The following is a 21,786-nucleotide window of genomic DNA, read 5'->3' as shown; positions in this document are numbered from 1 at the left end:
TAAATATAATAAAAAATAAAATATTAATATAATATTTAAATAAATAAATAAATTTTATTTATTTAATATTTTATTATTTAAAATTTTATTAAAATATTATTAAAATATTATTTAGTTTTTAAATAGAAATAAAAAAAAATTATTTATAAAGTATATATTATAAATTAAATTTATAAATTATATTAATAATAAGTTTAAATATTAATTTAAATTTAAATAAAATTTTATTAATAATTTTTAAAGTAAATATAAAATATAAGTTTTTTATACTTTAAAAAAATAATATTTTATACTTTAATATTTTTTTCTTTTAATATAGCCTTAGTATTATTAATTAAAAATACAGGATTCTTAGACTTTCTGGTGCAGACCCCCTGCAGGGGAAGCCTGGAAGGCCCCTGTAAGGGCGCTAGTTCCCCCTAAGCAGGGGGTCTAAAGCTTATGGAGACAACTTCCATGGTGAAAGGCTGAGTCAAATTGAAACGATGCAATTGACCTAGACTGACAAGAGAAACCTCCATCAACCTATCATCATGACCTCTGAAAACACATCTCAGAGGTCTAAAGAAGAAGACGCAGGAATATTACCCTCTCAAGGGATTGCAGTCGATCTTCACAAGTCGGGCCAAGACCCCAGGCCCACTAATATTAGACATGTGTATGCCATCCGGTGATCACCAATTGTAAATCCATGTTGACTGTGTGTGGTAAAGATCTGCACCAGCGTACGAAAGTCCCTTGAGACATCATCGCCGCAATCAGTCCAATCCTCGAGCAGTGAAAGAGACACTGCATGCCCGTTCCGAATACACAAACAGCCAAGACGAAGGTGGGGGTGCAATACATCGAATTAATCAATACATAGTCAAGCAGGAAATCGGTCGGGGTTCTTTTGGGGCAGTCCATCTTGCCGCCGACCAGTATGGGAACGAATATGCAGTCAAAGAATTTTCCAAATCAAGGCTGCGTCGGCGCGCACAGTCGAACATCCTCCGAAGGCCGCACGCAGCCCGCCAGAAAGGGGCAATTGCATCAGGGCTTGGATTCAGTGCAATTATTCATCGGCAGTCGACTGCAGACCTTGAAGAGTCGGCGGAAGCTGGCAATCCGCTATACTTAATCAACGAGGAAATTGCCATCATGAAAAAGTTGAACCATGGAAATTTGGTAGCACTCATCGAGGTCCTCGATGATCCCTCGGAAGACTCGCTTTACATGGTACTCGAAATGTGCAAGAAAGGCGTGATAATGAAGGTTGGAGTTGATGAAATAGCGGATCCGTATGACGCAGAGAGTTGCCGCTGCTGGTTTCGTGATTTGATACTGGGCATTGAATATCTGCATGCGCAAGGTGTTATACATCGTGATATCAAACCTGACAACTTGCTGCTTACAGAAGACGACGTTCTCAAGATCGTAGATTTTGGAGTTTCTGAAATGTTCGAAAAGCAATCGGAGATGAAGGTTGCGAAGGAAGCAGGTTCGCCTGCATTCCTACCACCGGAGCTTTGCGTTGCTAAACACGGCGATGTGTCTGGTAAAGCAGCAGATATCTGGTCGATGGGTGTCACTTTATACTGCCTGATATTTGGCTGTCTACCTTTTCAAGAGGCGAGCGTGTTACGACTTTACGAATCGATACAAGGCGATGAAATCGAGTTCTCAGATACAATTAAGATTGATGACAACCTTAAAGACATCATACGCAGACTACTCGACAAGGATCCGTCCAGCCGTATAACGATGGACGAGCTGAGAGTAAGTTTGCCACTTCTATGAGGCCTCAAAGATAGTGACACCTTCATAGGAACACCCATGGGTGACGAAAGGTGGCAAAGACCCTTTGCTATCTGCCAAGGAAAACACAATTAACATGGTGGAACCTCCAACACAGGAGGAGAAGGACCATGCAATTACAGGCAATCTCAATAACGTCGTCGTCTTGGTAAGCACCAAGATTCAGGAATCTAAATCCTTGTTAAACGACGCTCAGATGAAAGCTGTGAAAAAGTTCAAAAAAGCAATTGCTAAGAAAAGACCGCCGGTCTTTGACGGCATCTTGGGACGCGACCATAGGATTGTTCAGCCTCCACTTTCCATGGATGATGAGGGATTCCAAAAGCCGTCTTTGATCCACAAAACGCGAAGTATGGACGCTCACGATCGGCGCCCGATAGAGACAGCGCTGGTAACAGAAGGCTTACATCGAGACATTGATCTAGGTAGCAAGCAAGGCTCCACAGCCGATAGGGAAGATACCAAGATCTCATTGACGAAGAGCCCTACTTGGTCAACACCAAAACGGCCAAGCGACCCAGGTTCGACGAATCTTAAGCGTGAGCTTGATGCAGAGCCAAGATCGCATCGTATCATCCACTCCGCCACTTTCCCCTTAAACCAACACCATGGCAAAGGCCACGCGCATGACCCCCTTGAAGATCATCTGTACCTGAATCTTGGACCTACGGCTTCTTCACGCCCACCCTCGCCACCAGCGGTCAGCGAGTCTCCACCAGCGGCGGATATCGACATCTACGAAACCGCTTATCGGAAGGAGGTTGAGCGCCTACGCGCGCAACAAGGTAGATCGGCAACGCTGTTCTTGACAAGGAGAGTGGAAAGGTTGGAGCATTCTCTGAAAGACCACGGTCTGATTTCAGGGGCCAGCCAATCTATTTCCAGGTCTCTGGGCGGCTTCACAAAGGTTATTGAAGCTGCTCAGTCAAAAGCCGCCGACGATGTTGCTGTTGCAGATGACGAAGAAAGCGAATTAGAGCAGGGCCTTCAGGATGTTGACCAAGTGACAAAAGGAGCTGCAGACAACGAGAGCGCACAGCCAGCCCCGGAAGGCAGAAAAGGGGGTGACTTTGGATCGCTATCAAAGTTGGTCAAACAAGTACGATCCAAAGGTGTTGGAACGAGTGGTCAGGATTAGCCTCAACGATGGTAGGCTGAATTGACATCGCATTGGGGTGGCAACCTGAGCTCAAGCACAAGCACAGGCCAATGGTATGATACAAGCATGGCATAGCAGCGTCGGAACAAAGTCATGAAGCGTGGCGTTATTGGAACAATTGGGCGCAAACTTTTCTAAGAAACAAAGTTCTTCAGCAAGCAAACAGAGGGGTGGGGCTTCCAGGAACCCTGCTATTATTATAGAAGACCCTATCTCGTTATCCATAGTTGACACTCAGTCCTACAGCTTACGTCTAAGCCGATGCGATGTGTACTACGGTAGAAGGTGCATCGTGTCCGATTTCACGTAGAACAAAGAGGCAGCAGGTGTGAAATAACAAGTGGAAGAATGTCGTGCCGGCTAGCGTCCAATGAAGACGGGAGGCTTTTGGTGGCGCTAGGACACTTCTGCCTTGTCCTAGTTGCCCTTGTTCACTTCCCACATCGATTGTAACACCTTGGATCTTTCCAATACTTAAGACCCCTCTCTTCTTCCGTCTACAACGCTTCTACCTCATCCACCATCCATCATCAATCATCCACCATCCACCAGAACTTTGAAAGTAGAACCATACAGTCCCTGCGAAACGCTCTCGACTTTCCCTTCAACACCCACCGTCTCGCTTTCAGCTTACATCATGTCTGCTGAACCTCAACAGATCAAGCTTCAGAGCTCTGATGGAATCGAACTTACCGTGGATCGTGTCGTTGCTGAACGCTCCGTTCTCATTAAAAACATGATGGAGGATATCGGCGATCAAGCCGTCGCCGAAGCCGTCCCCATTCCTAACGCAAGTACAACCTTGGCTCCGTGTCTTCCTAGCTTAGCTAACGCCTCTCAAGGTCAATGAAGCTGTGTTGAACAAGGTCATCGACTGGTGCAAGCATCACAAGGACGACCCCCCTGCCGCCAACGAGGATGAGAACGACTCGCGCAAGAAGTCAACGGACATCGATGAATGGGACCAAAAGTTCATGCAGGTTGATCAAGAGATGTTATTCGAGATCATTTTGGTATGTATTCTATCTTCTGTACGATTTTACCTTCCAAGTGTCATCGCTAACTAAAATGTGCCAAAAGGCCGCAAATTACCTCGATATCAAAGCACTACTCGACGTCGGCTGCAAGACGGTTGCCAACATGATCAAGGGCAAGTCACCTGAGGAGATCCGCAAGACATTCAACATCCAGAACGACTTCACGCCCGAGGAGGAGGACCAGATTCGCCGTGAGAATGAGTGGGCTGAGGATCGTTAAAGGGGCGGCATTGCTGTCCTCAACGAAGATCGTCATCCCCAGTCTTCTCACTTACAGTCCCTACATTCAGCTGCATGAGAATGGAGGCTATGATGCGGAGCTTTATGCATGGCGTTGGGCGAATTTGCGCGGAGAATGATGCAATTCAATCACAGACGGAGAACGAAGAACAACCTCAGGCGCATGCATGGAGATTGCAAATCAGAAGCTCAAGAAAGATCAAATGAATGCAAATCCATATTTTTCAATCCAAGGACTTTTCCGTGATTACGGAGCGGAATGGCAAGGTCATAGTGGGTTTTTCCATGCATTACTAACCTAACAACCCTGAAGCCATAGATTTGAACTTTTGACCCATTGCAAACTATAACGCGACTTTTCCATGAAATGATTCACAATAGGATTATAAATTGATTTTAAGCGGAGAGAGAGGGTAGAAAGATAGAAGGAAGAAAAGGCAGGACGGGGAGCAAGAGAAAGAGCAGGCCTTTTTGTTGATGATGAAATTCTGATGGCTATGATAATGCTTGTAGACGACCAGGTCTACCCCTTGGGTGAAGCCATCTGTTCTTCCCCTCGTCCATTTGCATGACGTCCCAAACATTCCAGATGCCCCATCAGAGTTCTTCGAGTTCGGCGTTCGACGTGGTCTCTACTCATCTTTCAATGCCCAAGCTCTATATTCCGATCCTAGTCTTCCTCCAGTGCCTTCGCTTCGCGTTGTACCTGCATAGAGAAAGGCCAAATTAGCCCGATTGCTTCAATCCTCATTTTCGTTCTCTGTGCCTAGACGATGACTCTCTCTCTCTCTCTCTCTCTAGAGCTCCCCGCAATGCTCAAACGCACCGTATAGTGTTGCCAGTCTTCAAGCGAATCCATTGTGGAATAGGACGGTTTTGCTTCTGTGCCTTGGCAAGCTTTTGCTTGGTCCGAAACGACTTGTGAGACTATCAAATTGCGTCAGTGATGGATCATCATAATCGTTTTCATTCCAGAAGTTTCTTACAGGCATTTTAATAACAAGTCGATCGTTCTCGCGTCCAAGGTGGCGGTGTGGTGTGGTGTGGGGAGGGGAGACCAAACTCGTCGTAATCGTGTAGCGAGCGATAGGGCTGAAAAAGGGCGCTAGTGGAAAAACGCTCCCTTGGCGTTCGGTTACGGCATTTACAATAAGGTACGCCTTAGTAGCTTGAGTAGGTAACATGCTGCGACAGGACCCTGGCAAGCAATTTGACTCAAAGAGTGCATACAAACCTCACCCCACGCGTACTTGCAAGACCGAACAAGACTCATTCTTAATTTTTCGCTGACAGTGTGCATAGAAATACGGGTACCCTGAGAACAGTCATGATTCGACTTCTCCAAGCTTGTTCAATATTTATCTCGAAAGCGATGGATTTGGCGAGCGGAGAGCTGGGTTCCGGGCACTATGCGCTCCCCGGGTTTAGCGCGAGTTTCTGCTCGAACGAATTAAACGAAGAACGACCCCTCGGGTAATTCGCATCCGCCATATGCGTGTACAGTAGGTGTCGTTCAGCATAATTCGTTCGCCTTGATGATTCAGTCATGTCCCACGCGTGCTTGCTCTCACACATGCGAGCTCTGTATCGACTCATCATCACCCAGCAACCACTCCTGCGTTCTGCTGACCATCCTCCGTGAATCACCTTTCCTTGTGCATCTTGTTTGGCATAATGCGCCTGCCTAAATCGTCTGCCCAACAGTAACAGGCTCCAAGTACCGTACCCTTGATGCCTAAATACCTGCCTTGCCTGCCCTTGTCAAAGATTCCCTACAGGAACTAAAGTCAATCACCATGGACAACAATGCAGCAGAACTGAACCGTGCTGGCAACACAATTGGCACCGAAATAGAGAAGAAGCTCTCTCGGCAAGAAAGCCGAAGTGCTCTTCACGATGGAAAGTACACCGAAAAGCCTCTCCAGGCTTCTTCGAGCGCTTCGGGCTCATCCTCCGAAGATGTCGTCGCCATGGAGAAGCTCGATTCGAAGATTGTCCACATCGGGGACGTCACGGAAGACGATCCGTATGCCCATCTCCCAGAACACGAGAGGCAGATCATCAAGAAGCAATTGGATATACCGGCAGTCAAGGTGACGTATAAAATGCTATACCGATACGCTACGTCTTGGGATTTGGTCATCGCCGGTCTCAGCGTCTTCATGGCTATTACGGCGGGAGCAGTGATGCCTTTAATGACCATCATCTTTGGCCAGCTCACCGGTATCTTTCAGGGCTTTTTTCAGGGGACTGTATCGGCGGATCGTTTTAATGACCGACTTGACCAATTCACGCTCTATTTTCTATATCTGGCTATAGGAGAGTTTTTGTCGGTCTACATCTGTACGGTAGGTTTCATCTATACTGGAGAACACATCACACAAAAGATTCGGGAGCAATATCTTGCAGCGATACTGCGCCAGAACATTGCCTTCTTCGACAAACTGGGTGCCGGCGAGATCACCACGCGAATAACAGCGGACACCAATTTAGTTCAAGACGGCATATCGGAAAAGGTGGCGCTTACCATTACCGGTATCTCGACCTTTGTGACAGCTTTTATCATCGCCTTCGTAAAATACTGGAAGCTCACACTCATTCTCACCTCCACGATCTTTTCCATCGTAGCCATAATGGCTGGTGGCTCGTCTTTCATCATTAGATACAACAAGCAGTCCTTGGAATCCTACGCTCTAGGCGGCTCGGTCGCAGAGGAGGTTATCTCCTCTATCCGAAATGCCACCGCATTCAGCACCCAAGAAAAGCTGGCCCGACAATACGACGAGCATCTGAAGAGAGCCGAGATTTGGGGGCTGAAGCTCAAAATTTCGCTGTCTCTGATGATTGGCGGCATGATGACCATAGTCTATCTTAATTACGGGCTCTCTTTCTGGCAAGGTTCGCGATTTTTAGTGGCAGGGGAAATGTCGCTGTCTGACGTGCTCACTATCATGCTTTGTATCATGATAGGTGCTTTCAGCCTCGGAAACGTTGCACCAAATGCTCAAGCCTTTACAACAAGCGTCGCAGCTGCTGCTAAAATATATAACACGATCGATAGAACGTCGCCATTAGATCCCACCGACCAGGTGGGCAAGAAGCTAGACCGCGTGCAGGGGACGATCGAATTGAAAAGCATCAAGCACATCTACCCCTCAAGGCCAGAGGTCGTTGTCATGGAAGACATCAATCTGAAGGTACCAGCTGGAAAGACTACAGCTCTAGTTGGTGCATCAGGCTCTGGAAAATCGACCGTGGTGGGCCTCGTCGAGCGCTTCTACGACCCAGTCGGCGGCAACGTTTACCTTGATGGCCACGATATCAGCACTTTAAATCTGCAATGGCTTCGATATCAAATCTCGCTGGTCAGTCAAGAGCCCGTACTTTTTGGGACGACGATATTTGGCAATATCGCTCACGGTCTTATCGGCACAGAACATGAACATGTGGGTGAAGCGAAACAAAGGGTACTTATCGAGGGCGCAGCAAGGATGGCAAATGCTCATGATTTCATCGCTAGTTTGCCGGAGGGTTATGAAACTAACGTAGGAGAGCGAGGATTTCTACTTTCAGGTGGTCAGAAGCAACGCATTGCGATCGCTCGAGCTATGGTCAGCGATCCAAAGATTCTGCTTCTTGACGAAGCGACTTCTGCTCTCGATACAAAGTCAGAGGGTGTAGTCCAGGCGGCGCTTGATGTCGCCGCCCAGGGTCGCACAACGATTGTCATAGCACATCGTCTTTCTACCATCAAGACAGCTGATAACATTGTCGTCATGTCTGGTGGCAGGATTGTTGAGCAAGGGACCCACAACGACCTTGTCGAACGTCAAGGCGCCTACTTCAATCTGGTGCAAGCTCAGCAAATCTCTGCCCAAAAGGAGGAAGAAGCTGCGCAAGAAAGCTCAGATCAGGAAAGCGTAGAGGAATCGCTTTCCAAGCTGCCGACGACTACCAAGAACCTGAGCTCTCCACAAATCTCTCGCCACCTCACAGAAAAATCCGTTTCGAGCATGATTTTGAAAGGCAAGGAGGCAGGCAAAGGAGACAATTATTCTCTTTGGACAGTGATTAAGTTCATTGCCGGGTTCAATAGGACTGAAGTATGGTTGATGACTACAGGTCTCTTTTGGTCCATCATTGCCGGAGGTGGGAATCCCACGCAGTCTGTCTTCTTCGCGAAGTCCATAGTAGCGCTTTCATTACCGCCAAGCAAGTTTGGGCAATTAAGGCACGATGCTAATTTCTGGTCATTAATGTACCTGATGTTGGCCATCACCCAATTTCTGGCTTATGGGATCTCCGGCGTGGTATTTGCTTACTGCTCAGAACGACTTGTTCATCGTGCCAGAGATCGAGCGTTCAGGGCCATGCTTCGACAAGATATTGCATGGTTTGACCGCGAAGAGAACTCGGCTGGAGCTCTGACCTCCTTCCTGTCTACGGAAACAACTCATTTGTCTGGTGTAAGTGGAGTGACCCTAGGCACCATCCTTCTCGTCAGTACCACGCTCATTGTCTCAATCATTATGGCGGTTGTCATTGGATGGAAGCTTGGTTTGGTGTGCTCTGCAACTATACCTCTTCTGTTGGTCTGTGGATACCTCAGATTCTACATGCTAAGCAAATTTGCGCAAAGGGCTAAGAAGGCTTACAAGAACTCTGCAGCCTATGCATGTGAGGCGACCGCTGCAATTCGCACTGTTGCATCTTTAACACGGGAGGGTGACGTGTGGGAGCACTACCACCAGGGTCTTGTTGAGCAAGGCAGGAAGAGCTTGACATCTATCTTGAGGTCATCCACACTTTATGCGTCATCCCAATCACTCATGTTTCTCTGCAACGCCTTAGCATTCTGGTACGGTGGGACGCTGATAGCGAGCAGAGAATACAGCGAGTTTCAATTCTTCTTGGTGTTCTCTGCGATCATTTTCGGCGCTCAATCAGCAGGAACGATTTTCTCCTTCGCACCAGACATGGGTAAAGCCAAACAAGCTGCACAAGAACTCAAAAAGCTATTCGATCGTGTGCCAGAGATTGACTCCTGGTCACCTGACGGTCAGCCGCTCAAGCACGTGGAGGGGACCATAGAGTTTCGGGACGTACATTTCAGATATCCCACCAGACCTGAACAGCCTGTATTGAAGGGTCTGAACTTGACAGTCAAACCCGGCCAATATGTAGCTCTTGTAGGAGCAAGCGGATGTGGAAAGAGTACAACTATCCAATTAATGGAACGGTTCTACGACCCGCTCTCTGGCGGCGTCTACATCGATGGACAAGAGATATCAAAGCTGAACCTAAACGAATATCGAGGCTTTCTCGCCCTCGTGAGTCAGGAGCCAACGCTATACCAGGGCTCCATTCGAGATAATATCTTGCTAGGAGCGGATAGAGAGGATATACCAGAGGAAGCAATCGTGCAGGCCTGTAAGGACGCCAACATCCACGATTTTATCACCTCTCTGCCTGAAGGGTTCTCCACCATTGTTGGCTCAAAGGGCAGCATGCTTTCTGGCGGGCAAAAACAACGGATAGCCATCGCACGCGCCCTATTACGGGATCCTAAGATCCTCCTCCTCGACGAGGCCACATCCGCATTGGACAGTGAGTCTGAAAAAGTAGTGCAAGCTGCCTTAGACGCTGCTGCGCAAGGGAGAACTACGATTGCGGTCGCGCATCGGTTGAGTACGATCCAGCAGGCAGATATGATTTATGTCATCGATGGGGGAAGGGTGGTGGAACATGGAACGCATAATGAGCTGTTGCGAGCTAGGGGAAAGTATTTTGAATTAGTAAATCTGCAGAGTTTAGAGAAGATGGTCTGAACCTTTTGGTTGAGGGTCACGGGCTTGGTTTTCATGCTTCTTTGTCTGTCTTGAGCGTATGCGTCTTGTGAAATTTCTGTAAGAAAAGGCATAGCGATGGTGTATGTCTCTTTCGATGGCTTCTACAAATACTCGACCATAGTGTAACGGACGTCTGAGCTCCTGAGTCTTATAATTGATGGAAATTTCGTTCTTCAGATCTTGCTTGTTTCGCTCTCAGAGGAAACTAGCAGACAAGGACTTTTGTTGAGTTGGCATTTCGAGATGCTGCACATATAATGACCGAACCTCAATCTCCGTTTCCCACGCCGAATTCTTCGTAAACATCTACCACTCTGACACCTCGCTGCTCGGCAATGATGCCCATTAGTCCCTGGCCTACGTCTCGAATCTCATTGTACTGGTGAAGTTGCTTAATGTGCCTGTCGACTAAGGCTCGAGGATCATTTGTTCTGCATCCCCATTGCAGATATCAATATTGCGGGAAAAACCAAGAAGAAGATGGCTGATTTGTTTGTGGTTGGGGAAGATAGGGGGTCTGCTCGAGTAAGAGCTTCAGGCAAGAAAAGAAGGTGTGAGAGAGACGCGATGAGGGTGGCTAAACCGGGAACGAGTAAGCCTACCTCAGCTTTGAAGTCACTTCAGCCTTTTGGGCTTCAGTTACGCGGATTCGTTGTTCGAGATGGGCAATTTTGTTCTTTAGCTGTGTCTGAGAAGAGATTTAGTCGGTCTTAGATTAATGACTTGTGTTAACAGGGTATTTCCTGACGTGGGAAGAAGTTTTGTGGGAAAATTACAATTTTGTGACTGAGAGAAGGACACATGAATGAAGAAGTGGTGGATACGAAAGAGGAAAGGAGAAGGAGAAGAAATATATGTGAAAGACGTACGATCTTCTTTGCTTCTGCTGGATCCAACTCGATTCCAAGTTTGGAGGTTGCAGGTGACGCATCCTGCGACGGGTATCCATTAATCCTGAGAGACTGTTCTGATATGTTAAGGGCGTTGTCAGGCTGAGAAGAGGTCATGTTGTCTGAAAAATAATTGCAGCAAAAGCGGAAACTTGTGGCTACTCGACAACGAAGGAAAAGGGAGTAGGCAATGGACGTGCAGCCACTTCTAAACGACTCTTTGACTCGACGTCAAATTGATCGTTAAGAATTGAAAACTACAAGCAAAGGTGACATTCGCTCACAGATCTTAGAATGTATATATTCAATAGATGAATGGAATTCAAGCCTCGTTCTTGGGAAAAGGGGCAAGTGCAAGCGGAGTGGCCGCGTCCGCTGACGGCATTCCGCCCACTCCCTTTCCCTCTTGCTTCTTTACAGGTAACTGGAATCTGCAACCCATCGTCAACTTGTGTGATTCTGTGACCACATGTTCTCGAAAGCCTCGGTCATGTCCGGATCCCATGTCTCTTTCAAGCAATCATTGTGAACATTTCCCAGCTGCGTCCGGCCGGCAGTGGTCAGCACCTTCCTGTAAATCGTTATGCTTCGACTTACCGTCCTCGCCATCCTCTCAACACTCGTTAAATTCGCATATACACATGAACATCATGAAGACGCAATACCAGAGGGCCAAGCTGTCTCGCCTGAACCTATCGTTCGCCTTCGCTGCCCTTTCGTGCCTCTTTCTTCTTGCTAACAGTCCCAGGACTCAATACTATGGGCTCACATCCTCATCCAGATCCTTGCCTTCGGCATCATCTTCCCCACCGGTATGGTCCTCGGTATCGTGCACTCGCACTGGCACGTCCCCCTCCAGACAATCGGCGCCGTCCTGGCGATCGTTGGATACTTTCTCGGTCACGCACATGGAGGCAGGCAATTCAAGCATAACATCCACGCATCTTTCGCTACCTGGCTGATGCTGCTCCTCATCGCGCAAATAGCCGTTGGGGTTTACCTGAGACTGCACTTGGAAAAGGGTGGGCACGCCAGAATCCGATGGGTTGTGGTGATTGTGCATGGGACGATGGGCAAGGCGATGCCCGTGGTCGCATGGGTACAGATGCTATTTGGTGGTATCACAGCGCTGGGTTTCTGCCGAGATGATCATCTAGGACAGTGTCTTGCGCATTTCATCATGGGCTCAGCTTTCATTGGGTACGGGATCATCCTGACGATACTGCTACTTGTGGGACAGCTGTGGCTTAAACGGACGGGGAGAAGTCAGGAATTCTTCGATTCGATAGTGATTGCTGCATGGGGCTGCGTCAACACCTTCACTGAGCACAGATGGGGCACCGCATGGGTCAAGAACGATATACAGCACACGAGCATGGGAATAGTCTGGTGGTGCGCAGGTCTACTGGGAGTCTGGCTCAGCAGGAAACGAGATGGACGACCAAAGAGGAACATCTTCCCCGCACTAGTCATATTTTTGACAGGATGGGGAATGGGGTCTCATCCGCAGGCATTAGAATTGAGCACACATGTTCATTCAATGTTTGGCTATACGCTTATGGCTGCGGGAGCCATGCGAATTATTGAAGTTGCGTTCGTACTGAGGGATAAGAATACTGTCGACGACAAGGACTTGGAAGAGGTCAACAGTTTTCAGTATCTTACGCCTTTCGTGAGTTAACTCCTAGGACTTTATTGACCAATTGCACTAACACACGAAGCTACTCTATGCGTCTGGCTTTCTCTTCATGGGTGCAACCGAGGAGCAGATGGCTATGCTCGCAACCGCTCACGTAACGCACGTCTCCTACATCCTACTACTCTACAGCATATCGTTCTTACTTTTCCTTTTCGTGGCCATGTTGCTAAACATGTACGCTTCGCATGTTTGGCCGATCGATCGCAATCCTGTCGTTCTACCTAAAGCAAATGGTCGGGCAAATGGTCATATCAGAGCGGATAGCCAGAGGCTTCGAGACGCCGAGGAGTTCGAGTTAGAAGGCCTCATGAGCGATGACGAGGTTGACACTAGCAGACCGCGATAATACGGGAGCGTGGGCAGGGATTCTAGGGTGGGTCATCCGGCATGTGTAGCATTTTGAACAAAACAATTGAAAATTCCAATCCAGACAGCCCCGTGCTGCTGCAAACTCTCACTTTCACTACCCGGCGATTTCCACGGTCTTCAGCCCTATTCCAGTCGTTGATGACTCAGCTTTCTTTGGCGCCAGTAGCTCTTTCGGTCTCTGGCAATTTTCGATACATATCCCGGTTTACTTGATAGACCCCAATCTGATTCAACTTTGCGGTGCATCAAGATGCCTAAAGCAGAAGTTGGAAGCACGAAGTATCTGAGCAATAAGCTCAAATCCAAAGGTCTACAGCGTTTGAGATGGTGGTGCGAACCGTGCCAAAAACAATGCCGTGATGCCAACGGCTTCAAATGCCATACACAATCAGAGGCACACGTACGACAGATGCAAGCCATTGGAAGCAACGCAAACCAAGTTATTTCCAGTTATTCGGCAGATTTCCAAAGAAATTTTCTTACGCAGCTGAGAACGGCTCATGGAACTAAGCAAGTCCTTATGAATAGATTCTACCAGGAGGTTATTGCAGAGAAAGAACATGTGCACATGAACAGTACAAGATGGTCTTCGTTGACAGAATTTGCGAAACACTTAGGACGGGAAGGCTTAGTACGGGTTGAGGAGAACGACAAAGGCTTACATATCACGTGGATCGACAATTCACCGGAAGCTTTGAGAAGAGCAGAGGCTATTAAAAAGAAGGAACGGCAAGATAAGGGCGATGAGGAACGAGAGCAGAGGTTGATACGAGAGCAAATAAGCAGAGCAAGGCTTGATGCAGAGGCTCGTGAGCGGGACGATGAACTACAAGAAGGAGAACTGAATCGGGCGCAAGGCGAGAAGATCACGCTCAACTTCGGCATAAAGCCTTTGCAGCAGAGGGATCTTGTGTTTCCTCTGACTGAACAAGAGGTTCTTGCAGCTGAAAGGGAGCATCACAATGCAACGCCAAAATCAGAATCCCCACCCACGGGAGTGCCCACTCCGCCACCAGAGAAAGTCAGCCTCAAGCTGAACGCAACGAGTAAGCCTAAAAACGTTTTTGCTGCAGTTTCCAAGAAGAAAGTCTTGAATAACGGGAAGGCTGCTGTGAAGGAAGCACCTAAACGACCTATGAGCGAAGCCGAGCGGATTATGAAGGAAGAGATAGAACAAAAACGAAAGCGAGAGTCACATGGTCGGCCTGGGTTGAACACTAAGCGGCCGAAGTTGTTTTGAAGATGTTGCCTGCGACGCGAATCAACACCACTTCAAACATAACCAAGCTGGAAATGAGTGGGCTCATGGCCCTTGAAGTTCTAATCTAACTAGACATCTCGTTTGTCGATAAACCCCATGAAAGAGGCTGACATGAGACTCACGTCCGTGATTTTCCTCCCGCCATGGATCTTTTGACCTGTGTGGTCCATTACAACTTCATGCCTCCGAAGCATCCTTGGTGCTGAACGGCTGTTCGTGATCATGACAAGTCTATGTGTCTAAGTAGAAGCGATGAGAAACGGATTTGGTCTAGATACCCCTTATAGTCTTGTCCATAGATTTGATGATGTTGTATTCTCATCAATCGATTCCTTACACGTTAACTCTGCTATCCCCAAGCCAATAGGCGGCTGCCAGATAGCATTGGCCTTTAAAGGGTAGATGCCGCAGATAAACAATACCTGCCAGTTCTCAGCCCTACGGCGAAAGCACAAATGCCACGATTCCTCAACTCCTTCCACATTGAAAACACCACTCGCTGCCAGAGCGGCTTCAATCAGTATCTCACTTCTATTTGACTTTCAAATGTCAGCAGTAGACGCTTTTTGGCAGGCCCCTCCTGTTTCCAGGTTCGTCATTTCAAAGCTTCGCAGACCCAGAGGACCCACGAAGTCAATTTTCTGACGAGGCTGATCCTCTAGAACTCTGACAGCGCTCACTCTCACCACCTCAGTGCTTGTGTATGGCGGTTTGCTCGCAGGATGGAGGGTGATTTTCCATCCCTCATTCATTTTGAAGTTCCCGAAGCCTGAAATATGGCGGTTCTTTACTCCGTTCTTTGTCACTGGACCAGATCTAAACATCTTGTTTGATACGCTCTTTTGTCAGTAGCTTCCCCTGCTGAAAAGGCAACCTCGGAGGACTAATGTCTGATCGTTATGCAGTGTGGCAATACTCAAAAGCCTTAGAACTTGACAATCCGAGATTTTCCCAACCTGGAGACTTTTTCGTTTATGTCCTGTTCCTAGGCATCTTCATCATAGTAGGTGGACAAACTTATCCTTGTTCTCTCATACATACTTGTGCTGTGTCTCTCTCTCACGGGTTTTCAAATGCAAAAAAAACCAACCTCGCCTTTCTGCCCGCTCAGCCTTTTCTAGCTGCAGCGGTTCCTGGTGAGCGAGGAAGATCGCCCTTGCATCTAGTGTAGTCTCGTCATTCGCATATCAATCCAAAAGGAGGCTACATGCGGTGTGAGCATGGTGGAAGTGTCAAATCAGAAGCCTACGTCTCCGCCAGCGAAGCGTCGGTATTTTGGCTGTCCTACATATCTTTGTATCGCAACTTGACGCTGCATTCTGTGCTTCCTTTTCAATACTTTCAGCACCCAATTGATTGTCCTTTCACGAAAGCTGACAAGGTAACAGGCTACGGCAGGAGGCTTGCTAGGTGGGAGCATTTTTACGCAAGGTCAATGCTCAAAAATGTGTTTGCCGAATCGTATGCTTACATTTGACCTAGCTCTAATTTTGGGCTTTGCCTATACATTCGCACAGGACAACAAATTCAAGAAAGTCTCCTTCTTCGTCATCAAATTTCAAGCAATCTGGCTACCATGGGCTATTCTTGGGCTTACACTCGTCCTCGGTGGACCTAATGCGGCAATGAGACAAGTCACTGGGCTTGTTGCCGCACATCTATATGACTTTCTAACCCGGATTTGGCCTGTGTATGGCGGTGGGAAGAACTATGTCGTGACTCCGACTTTTGTCAAACGGTGGTTTGGCGCTGACAAGCGCGGTTCAACAGTCAAGGCATATGGGACGGCGATCAGACCTCAGAGCCACACAGCAAGTCAGGGTTCTTCCTCTGGATTCAGCTTTGCAAATTCATGGGGCCAAAGAGGGACAGGCAGAAGATTGGGAGGCGACTAACGCCAAGCCACTGTGTGATATGCTGTAGAATTGTATGACGACAATATGTATAATGACTCGACTATGGACAGCGCACTTTTACAAAATGATATTGAAGTCCTCCTTGTCCTCCTTGTCCTGGACTAACCCAATCTATATTTGAGGCAAGCGTTAGCGCCGGCTAAACTTTCCTAAATGACTCGCACAAAATTTCCCAAGCTCTCTGCGATTTTCGAGCTTAATTACACGAGAAGCTTCAAAACATACCCATTGAAGAGAGTACGGCCCAATCTTTTGATTCGCCGCTTTAGCGGCAGTTGAAGATGGCTGCCGAAGGCGTAAAGAAGGAGGAGGACAAAGAATACAGCATCAAGCCCGAGAACATTGGCCCAGTTGCCGACACCAGCGATTGGCCACTGCTGCTCAAGAATTACGACAAGCTCCTTGTACGCACCGGACATTTCACACCTATCGCAGTTGGCTGCACGCCTTACAAACGCGACTTGAAGTCATACATCAGCTCCGGTGTCATCAACCTCGACAAACCTTCCAACCCTTCCAGCCATGAAGTTGTTGCGTGGATGAAGCGCATGCTACGGTGCGCGCGTGATCAGGTCTAATAGCTGTCATGCAAGCTGATCAGATTCTAGGGTTGAAAAGACAGGTCACAGTGGTACCCTAGATCCTAAAGTCACAGGCTGTCTCATTGTCTGTATTGATCGTGCAACTCGTCTGGTCAAATCACAGCAAGGCGCGGGGAAAGAGTATGTCTGTGTCGTACGAATGCACGACAAGTTGGCAGGCGGGGAAGCACAACTCTCAAGAGCTATACAGATGCTCACTGGGGCTCTGTTCCAACGACCGCCACTCATATCCGCCGTCAAAAGACAGTTGCGCATTCGAACCGTCTATGAGAGCAAGCTGTTAGAATTCGATAATGATAGACACTTGGCTGTCTTTTGGGTCAGTTGTGAGGCAGGGACGTACATTCGAACCTTGTGTGTGCATTTGGGATTGCTGCTAGGGGTAGGAGCGCATATGCAAGAATTGCGACGAGTCAGGAGCGGCGCGATGAATGAGCAAACCGATATGGTGACATTGCATGACGTACTGGATGCACAATGGACCCAGGATAACAATCGAGACGAGACATACTTACGGAAGGTCATCCACCCTCTCGAAACCCTGCTTGTCACATACAAGAGGCTCGTTGTGAAGGACAGTGCTGTCAATGCTGTTTGCTATGGAGCAAAATTGATGATACCCGGGTTGTTGAGATACGGTAGGCGAAGCTAAAATTCTATTAATTCATTTCAACCTAGCTTACGGTCAAATAGAGGACGGAATCGAGCTGCATGAGGAAGTAGTACTTATGACGACCAAAGGAGAGGCGATTGCCCTAGGGATAGCACAAATGTCAACCGTCGAATTGACTACCTGTGATCATGGAGTAGTTGCCAAGGTCAAAAGATGCATAATGGAGAGAGATCTTTATCCGAGGAGATGGGGCTTGGGGCCGACTGCTTTGGAGAAGAAGAAGCTAAAGTCCGATGGAAAGCTAGATGTAAGTTCCAGGCAGCGTGCAAATAGGTATTTGCTAACATAAGGTAGAAATTTGGCCGACCAAACGAGAGCACGCCCGCCAAGTGGAACGCAGAATATAAAGACTACGCACCGCCTGTCGAGGATGGATTCTCCAAACCCTCAAAGAAGGCTGAGGAACCTAAGGCACCTGATTCAAAGACCGATGATCAAGCTGTAGCTGGAGCAAATGCCGCATCACCCAACCAGAAAGCTGGTTCACAGCAAAACGAGAAGAAGGAGAAGAGGAAGCATCGTGAGGATGAGACACCAGAGCAGCGTGCTGATCGCAAACGCCGGAAGAAAGAGAAGAAGGAAAAGAAGGAGAAAAAAGGCGTAAAGGAAGAGCGTGCCGGTGATGAGAGTGATTAATCTTTAATCCTCCTGCATCAATGCGTTCGAGGAAGGGTGAATGGAACTTTACCATTGTATGATACATTGCATGGTGCTGCGGGATACATACCCAACAGTAGGCTGAATCAATAGAATTGATATGCACAACGGGTTTTCAGGAGCATCAGATCAATCATCTTCTAAATGCGTGAATCGTCGTTGCAAAGTGGGTTGCGGAGCTATTAATAGTTCGCTGGTGGGAGCTTTCAGACAGTTGCCATCTACAGCACAGATTCAATACACAGAACCATTAACATTTAGACACGATCACTTCCAGAGAGCCAGAATGGCTGCAGAACTTGCGAGTAGTCGGCTTGATCATGATAGCCATCTATTACTCGTAAGCCCACCAAATCTATCCCCCCACCTTCAATCACTTCTATACTGACCGGCCTATCTCAGGAACAACCCCTTCTCCGCCTCCCTCAAGAACTCCTCCGTAAGAATTTCAAGACGGCTCAGGGCCACCTTGAGCGCGAGAATAAACAAATCCTTCCTCTTCTCAAGTCAGCCGCCAACGCCTCCTTCCAGGGAGCTGACGATACCACCACCCTCAGTTCCCTTGATGGCATGATCACCCGGCTTAATACCCTCAAGCGCAAGATCGAAACGCTGCATGAAGAAGAGACGGGCCTGCATGTAGCTAGTAGACGACGCTTAGAGCATCTGAGCGATCTTTACAAGTTGGACAGTCTGTCGGATGTGAAATATGATGAATGGAGCCATGTCAGATTGAACCGCTTGCTAGTTGAGTATCTCGTGCGGCAAGGGTACTCTGATACAGCAAGAAGTCTGGCGAGGGAGAAGGGCATTGAAGACTTGGTGGATTTGGACGTCTTTGGGAGGTGTGAAAGGATTGCACATGAATTGAAGATGGGAAGCTTGGAGGAGGCTCTTGGATGGTGCGCGGAGCACAAGGTCATCATGAGGAGAAAGGATGTGAGTACCCCGCTCATGTTGGGTGGAGATACAATAGAAGGTACGTGGCTAATCATTGCAGAATAAATTGGAGTTTGAATTGCGGTTACAGCAGTACATCGAGCTTTGCCGGCAAAGAAAATTGGTTGAGGCACAACAGCACGGCAAAAAGCATTTTCCACCACATTTAGAGAGTCAGAGCCAGAAGATATATTTCGCTGCTGGTTTACTGGCGTTTCCCCCAGATCGACAGCATCAATATACAGTATGTTTTCTTTTCTGAAGCAGACTTTCGAGCTGACAATATATCACAGAGTTGGTATTCTCAAGCACGGTGGGACGAATTGGCTGCCCTTTTTACAGAAACTCACCATCACCTCTTCTCGCTTCCGTCACGACCACTTCTCCTGATCGCTCTCTCTGCCGGTCTCTCAGCGCTTAAGACCCCGTCTTGCCATTCAAAGCACACTAGCAGCGTAGCAAACGCCAGCTCTACGACAACTTCGCTCTGTCCAATCTGCTCGGCCGAGCTGAATGAGGTTGCGAGAAAGTTGCCCTATGCTCATCACACCAAGAGCTATGTCGAGGCTGATCCAGTCGTTTTGCCGAACGGAAGAGTATATGGTCGGGACCGATTGTCTGAGTATTGTAGGAAGATGGGCCTTCCCGAAGATGAGATCAAGGATCCAACCACATCCGAGTTGTTTCATGTGAATGAGTTGGTGAAGGTCTATATTACCTAAATTCATATTCTTTCAATCGATGTGTCACAGTGGTGCATCGTATAGCGTTAGCGAATGGCATAACAACATGATGCAACGAACGAGTCATTGGTCACTATCCGAATCACTTTCATCTCGTTTTCGTTTCGCAGACGGAGGTGCGCGATCTTGTCCCTCATGCGACTCAAAGACATACGTCCTCGCTGGTCTGTCTTCTCCCTTCCATCCGCCACTACCCTCAATATTCCCCAAAGTTCTCGCATGCTTATATCCAGGATAAGCTCCGGCTTGAAATCTAAAACTCCTCTGCACCTTTAACCCCACATGTCTTGCCAAATCCCTCACACTCCAAAGCTCATAGGGTTCGCCTTCAAAGATTGTCAAGATGATTTGACCATCATGTGCAAGCAGCGGTAGCGCAGCCCTAAAGAAGCCCACAACGAGCTCCTGGTTGGCTCTGACCTGCCGATTCACGTCCTTGGTCAACCCACCGACGTGCGGAAAGTTGAAAACAATGCGGTCCCAATTGCCTCTGCGTAGGATCTTGCTTCCGCTGCCAATATGCCCAGGGTGGCCAAGCTTCGTGGCGTCAATGTTGTATTCAACTTTGCAATTCTCAGCTTTTGCTATAGTGGTGATGGTGGCAGCCACTTGAGGGTACTTGGAAAGGCTGGATGATTGCGAGTCGAAACTCGTGGCGCACAGACACGTGCAGCTGTGATGATCGATGAGGGCGCGAGAAAAAGAGAAGTCGCCTTCGCCGATGAGGAGGATGCGATGATCAGGCGAGAAGGGGATGGTGGGGGGTTGTTTTAGCTCGCTGTTTTCGGGTTTCCTGCTTGGCGTCTTCTGAAATGGATCAGATTGCTTTGACTTGGTATGTGCCTTGGATGATTGCTTTTGGCGTTTTTGGCTTCTGTGTTTGCCCATGCTATAGATGGCGACGGCCTAATGTTCTAAACATTGTGGTCAAGGTCTCCGCAACAGCTCCGCATTTTAGCGCCTTATTTTTAACCGCTAGCGAATACAGTAGTGTGGACCGCAATGAACGACCATCGGTGATCAACCAAGTGACGAATTGAACATGATCCATGTCGGATGGCAACAAGAATCCATCTATTGAGGACCGGATCGAAAAGCTCCAGCAGGAGCTCGCTGATGCTCGAGCGCAGCTGAAATCGCAATCGTCGTCGTCAGATATCGTCAATGTTGAGAATGCCTTACTCAACAACGTAGGACCCTTCGATGTATCAAAATTTCCATCGCACCACCTGCTACACTTGACAGATACAGCACTTCCTCTCGGCTCTTTCGCATTCAGCAGTGGACTCGAGTCCTATCTTGGGCATCATCCACCCGCTCACAATGCCAAGCCCAATACACTCCCCCACTTCCTACATACGAGCCTGACCTCAGTAGCTTCCACCACCCTGCCGTATCTGATCGCCGCGTTCAGGCACCCTCAACGCTTGCAAGAGCTTGATGATTCACTCGACGCATGTATACTCTGCCCAGTCACCAAACGGGCCAGTGTGAGCCAAGGACGGGCACTGGTAACGATATGGGAGCGGTCGCTGAGGGCCGAAGCAGGGAATAGCGCGGCGAAACAGACGCTGCGAGATTTCAGTATAGCCTTAAAGGCGCCCACGGATGCTAAAAATAGGGAGGTCGAGTTGTATGCGCACTTTCCGCTCATCTATGCGGCTGTGTGTGCTGCGCAAGACTTGAGCTTGCATGAGACAGCATATACGTATCTGTTCAACCACGCTAAAGCGGTCATGAGTGCCGCGGTGAGGGCAAGCGTGCTGGGCCCGTATGCGGCGCAGAGCCTGCTTGCTTCGTTGTGGTTGAGAGGTGAGATTGAACAGGTAATGGCGAGAGAGTGGGGAAGAGAGGTGAAGGAGGCTGCACAAGCTGTTCCTGCGCTGGATGTCTGGGTCGGGAGGCATGAATTGCTTTATTCGCGGATCTTCAACTCGTGACATGGTTAGCTTTGA

At 48.2% G+C, this 21,786-nt stretch overlaps 10 protein-coding genes across 10 annotated transcripts; 9 read left to right on the top strand and 1 right to left on the bottom strand.

The window, feature by feature from the left end:
• Nucleotides 1-533: 533 nt before the first annotated feature.
• Nucleotides 534-2,935, top strand: KY384_003727 (uncharacterized protein; the record flags this gene model as incomplete). Its single annotated transcript, XM_044812240.1, has 3 exons — nt 534-658; nt 714-1,758; nt 1,808-2,935. The coding sequence occupies 3 exons, from the start codon at nt 534-536 to the stop codon at nt 2,933-2,935; spliced, it is 2,298 nt and encodes a 765-aa protein (XP_044671373.1).
• A 658-nt stretch (nt 2,936-3,593) lies between these two features.
• KY384_003726 (uncharacterized protein) lies at nt 3,594-4,213 on the top strand (the record flags this gene model as incomplete). Its single annotated transcript, XM_044812239.1, has 3 exons — nt 3,594-3,731; nt 3,799-3,969; nt 4,037-4,213. 3 exons carry the CDS (start codon nt 3,594-3,596, stop codon nt 4,211-4,213), a joined length of 486 nt encoding a protein of 161 aa, XP_044671372.1.
• Nucleotides 4,214-6,029: 1,816 nt separating this feature from the next.
• On the top strand, nt 6,030-10,061 carry MDR1 (GTPase-activating protein; the record flags this gene model as incomplete). Its single annotated transcript, XM_044812238.1, has 1 exon — nt 6,030-10,061. One exon carries the CDS (start codon nt 6,030-6,032, stop codon nt 10,059-10,061), a length of 4,032 nt encoding a protein of 1,343 aa, XP_044671371.1.
• A 1,494-nt stretch (nt 10,062-11,555) lies between these two features.
• On the top strand, nt 11,556-13,017 carry KY384_003724 (uncharacterized protein; the record flags this gene model as incomplete). Its single annotated transcript, XM_044812237.1, has 3 exons — nt 11,556-11,669; nt 11,721-12,644; nt 12,694-13,017. The coding sequence occupies 3 exons, from the start codon at nt 11,556-11,558 to the stop codon at nt 13,015-13,017; spliced, it is 1,362 nt and encodes a 453-aa protein (XP_044671370.1).
• Nucleotides 13,018-13,290: 273 nt separating this feature from the next.
• Nucleotides 13,291-14,280, top strand: KY384_003723 (uncharacterized protein; the record flags this gene model as incomplete). The annotated part of the gene is made up of 1 exon (XM_044812236.1): nt 13,291-14,280. One exon carries the CDS (start codon nt 13,291-13,293, stop codon nt 14,278-14,280), a length of 990 nt encoding a protein of 329 aa, XP_044671369.1.
• A 1,466-nt stretch (nt 14,281-15,746) lies between these two features.
• On the top strand, nt 15,747-16,322 carry KY384_003722 (uncharacterized protein; the record flags this gene model as incomplete). Its single annotated transcript, XM_044812235.1, has 2 exons — nt 15,747-16,116; nt 16,225-16,322. The coding sequence occupies 2 exons, from the start codon at nt 15,747-15,749 to the stop codon at nt 16,320-16,322; spliced, it is 468 nt and encodes a 155-aa protein (XP_044671368.1).
• A 176-nt stretch (nt 16,323-16,498) lies between these two features.
• CBF5 (centromere/microtubule-binding protein cbf5) lies at nt 16,499-18,128 on the top strand (the record flags this gene model as incomplete). The annotated part of the gene is made up of 4 exons (XM_044812234.1): nt 16,499-16,773; nt 16,826-17,457; nt 17,513-17,739; nt 17,787-18,128. 4 exons carry the CDS (start codon nt 16,499-16,501, stop codon nt 18,126-18,128), a joined length of 1,476 nt encoding a protein of 491 aa, XP_044671367.1.
• Nucleotides 18,129-18,435: 307 nt separating this feature from the next.
• Nucleotides 18,436-19,810, top strand: KY384_003720 (uncharacterized protein; the record flags this gene model as incomplete). Its single annotated transcript, XM_044812233.1, has 4 exons — nt 18,436-18,489; nt 18,552-19,088; nt 19,150-19,332; nt 19,382-19,810. 4 exons carry the CDS (start codon nt 18,436-18,438, stop codon nt 19,808-19,810), a joined length of 1,203 nt encoding a protein of 400 aa, XP_044671366.1.
• Nucleotides 19,811-19,894: 84 nt separating this feature from the next.
• KY384_003719 (uncharacterized protein) lies at nt 19,895-20,719 on the bottom strand (the record flags this gene model as incomplete). The annotated part of the gene is made up of 1 exon (XM_044812232.1): nt 19,895-20,719. The coding sequence occupies one exon, from the start codon at nt 20,717-20,719 to the stop codon at nt 19,895-19,897; it is 825 nt and encodes a 274-aa protein (XP_044671365.1).
• A 161-nt stretch (nt 20,720-20,880) lies between these two features.
• On the top strand, nt 20,881-21,771 carry KY384_003718 (uncharacterized protein; the record flags this gene model as incomplete). Its single annotated transcript, XM_044812231.1, has 1 exon — nt 20,881-21,771. The coding sequence occupies one exon, from the start codon at nt 20,881-20,883 to the stop codon at nt 21,769-21,771; it is 891 nt and encodes a 296-aa protein (XP_044671364.1).
• Nucleotides 21,772-21,786: the final 15 nt, after the last annotated feature.

The sequence above is a fragment of the Bacidia gigantensis genome (genome assembly GCF_019456465.1).
Source record: "Bacidia gigantensis strain McMullin 20006 chromosome Unknown contig_180, whole genome shotgun sequence".
NCBI lineage: Eukaryota > Fungi > Ascomycota > Lecanoromycetes > Lecanorales > Ramalinaceae > Bacidia > Bacidia gigantensis.
Note: the sequence above shows the minus strand (reverse complement) of the source record. Positions and strands in the feature narration are given on the sequence as shown.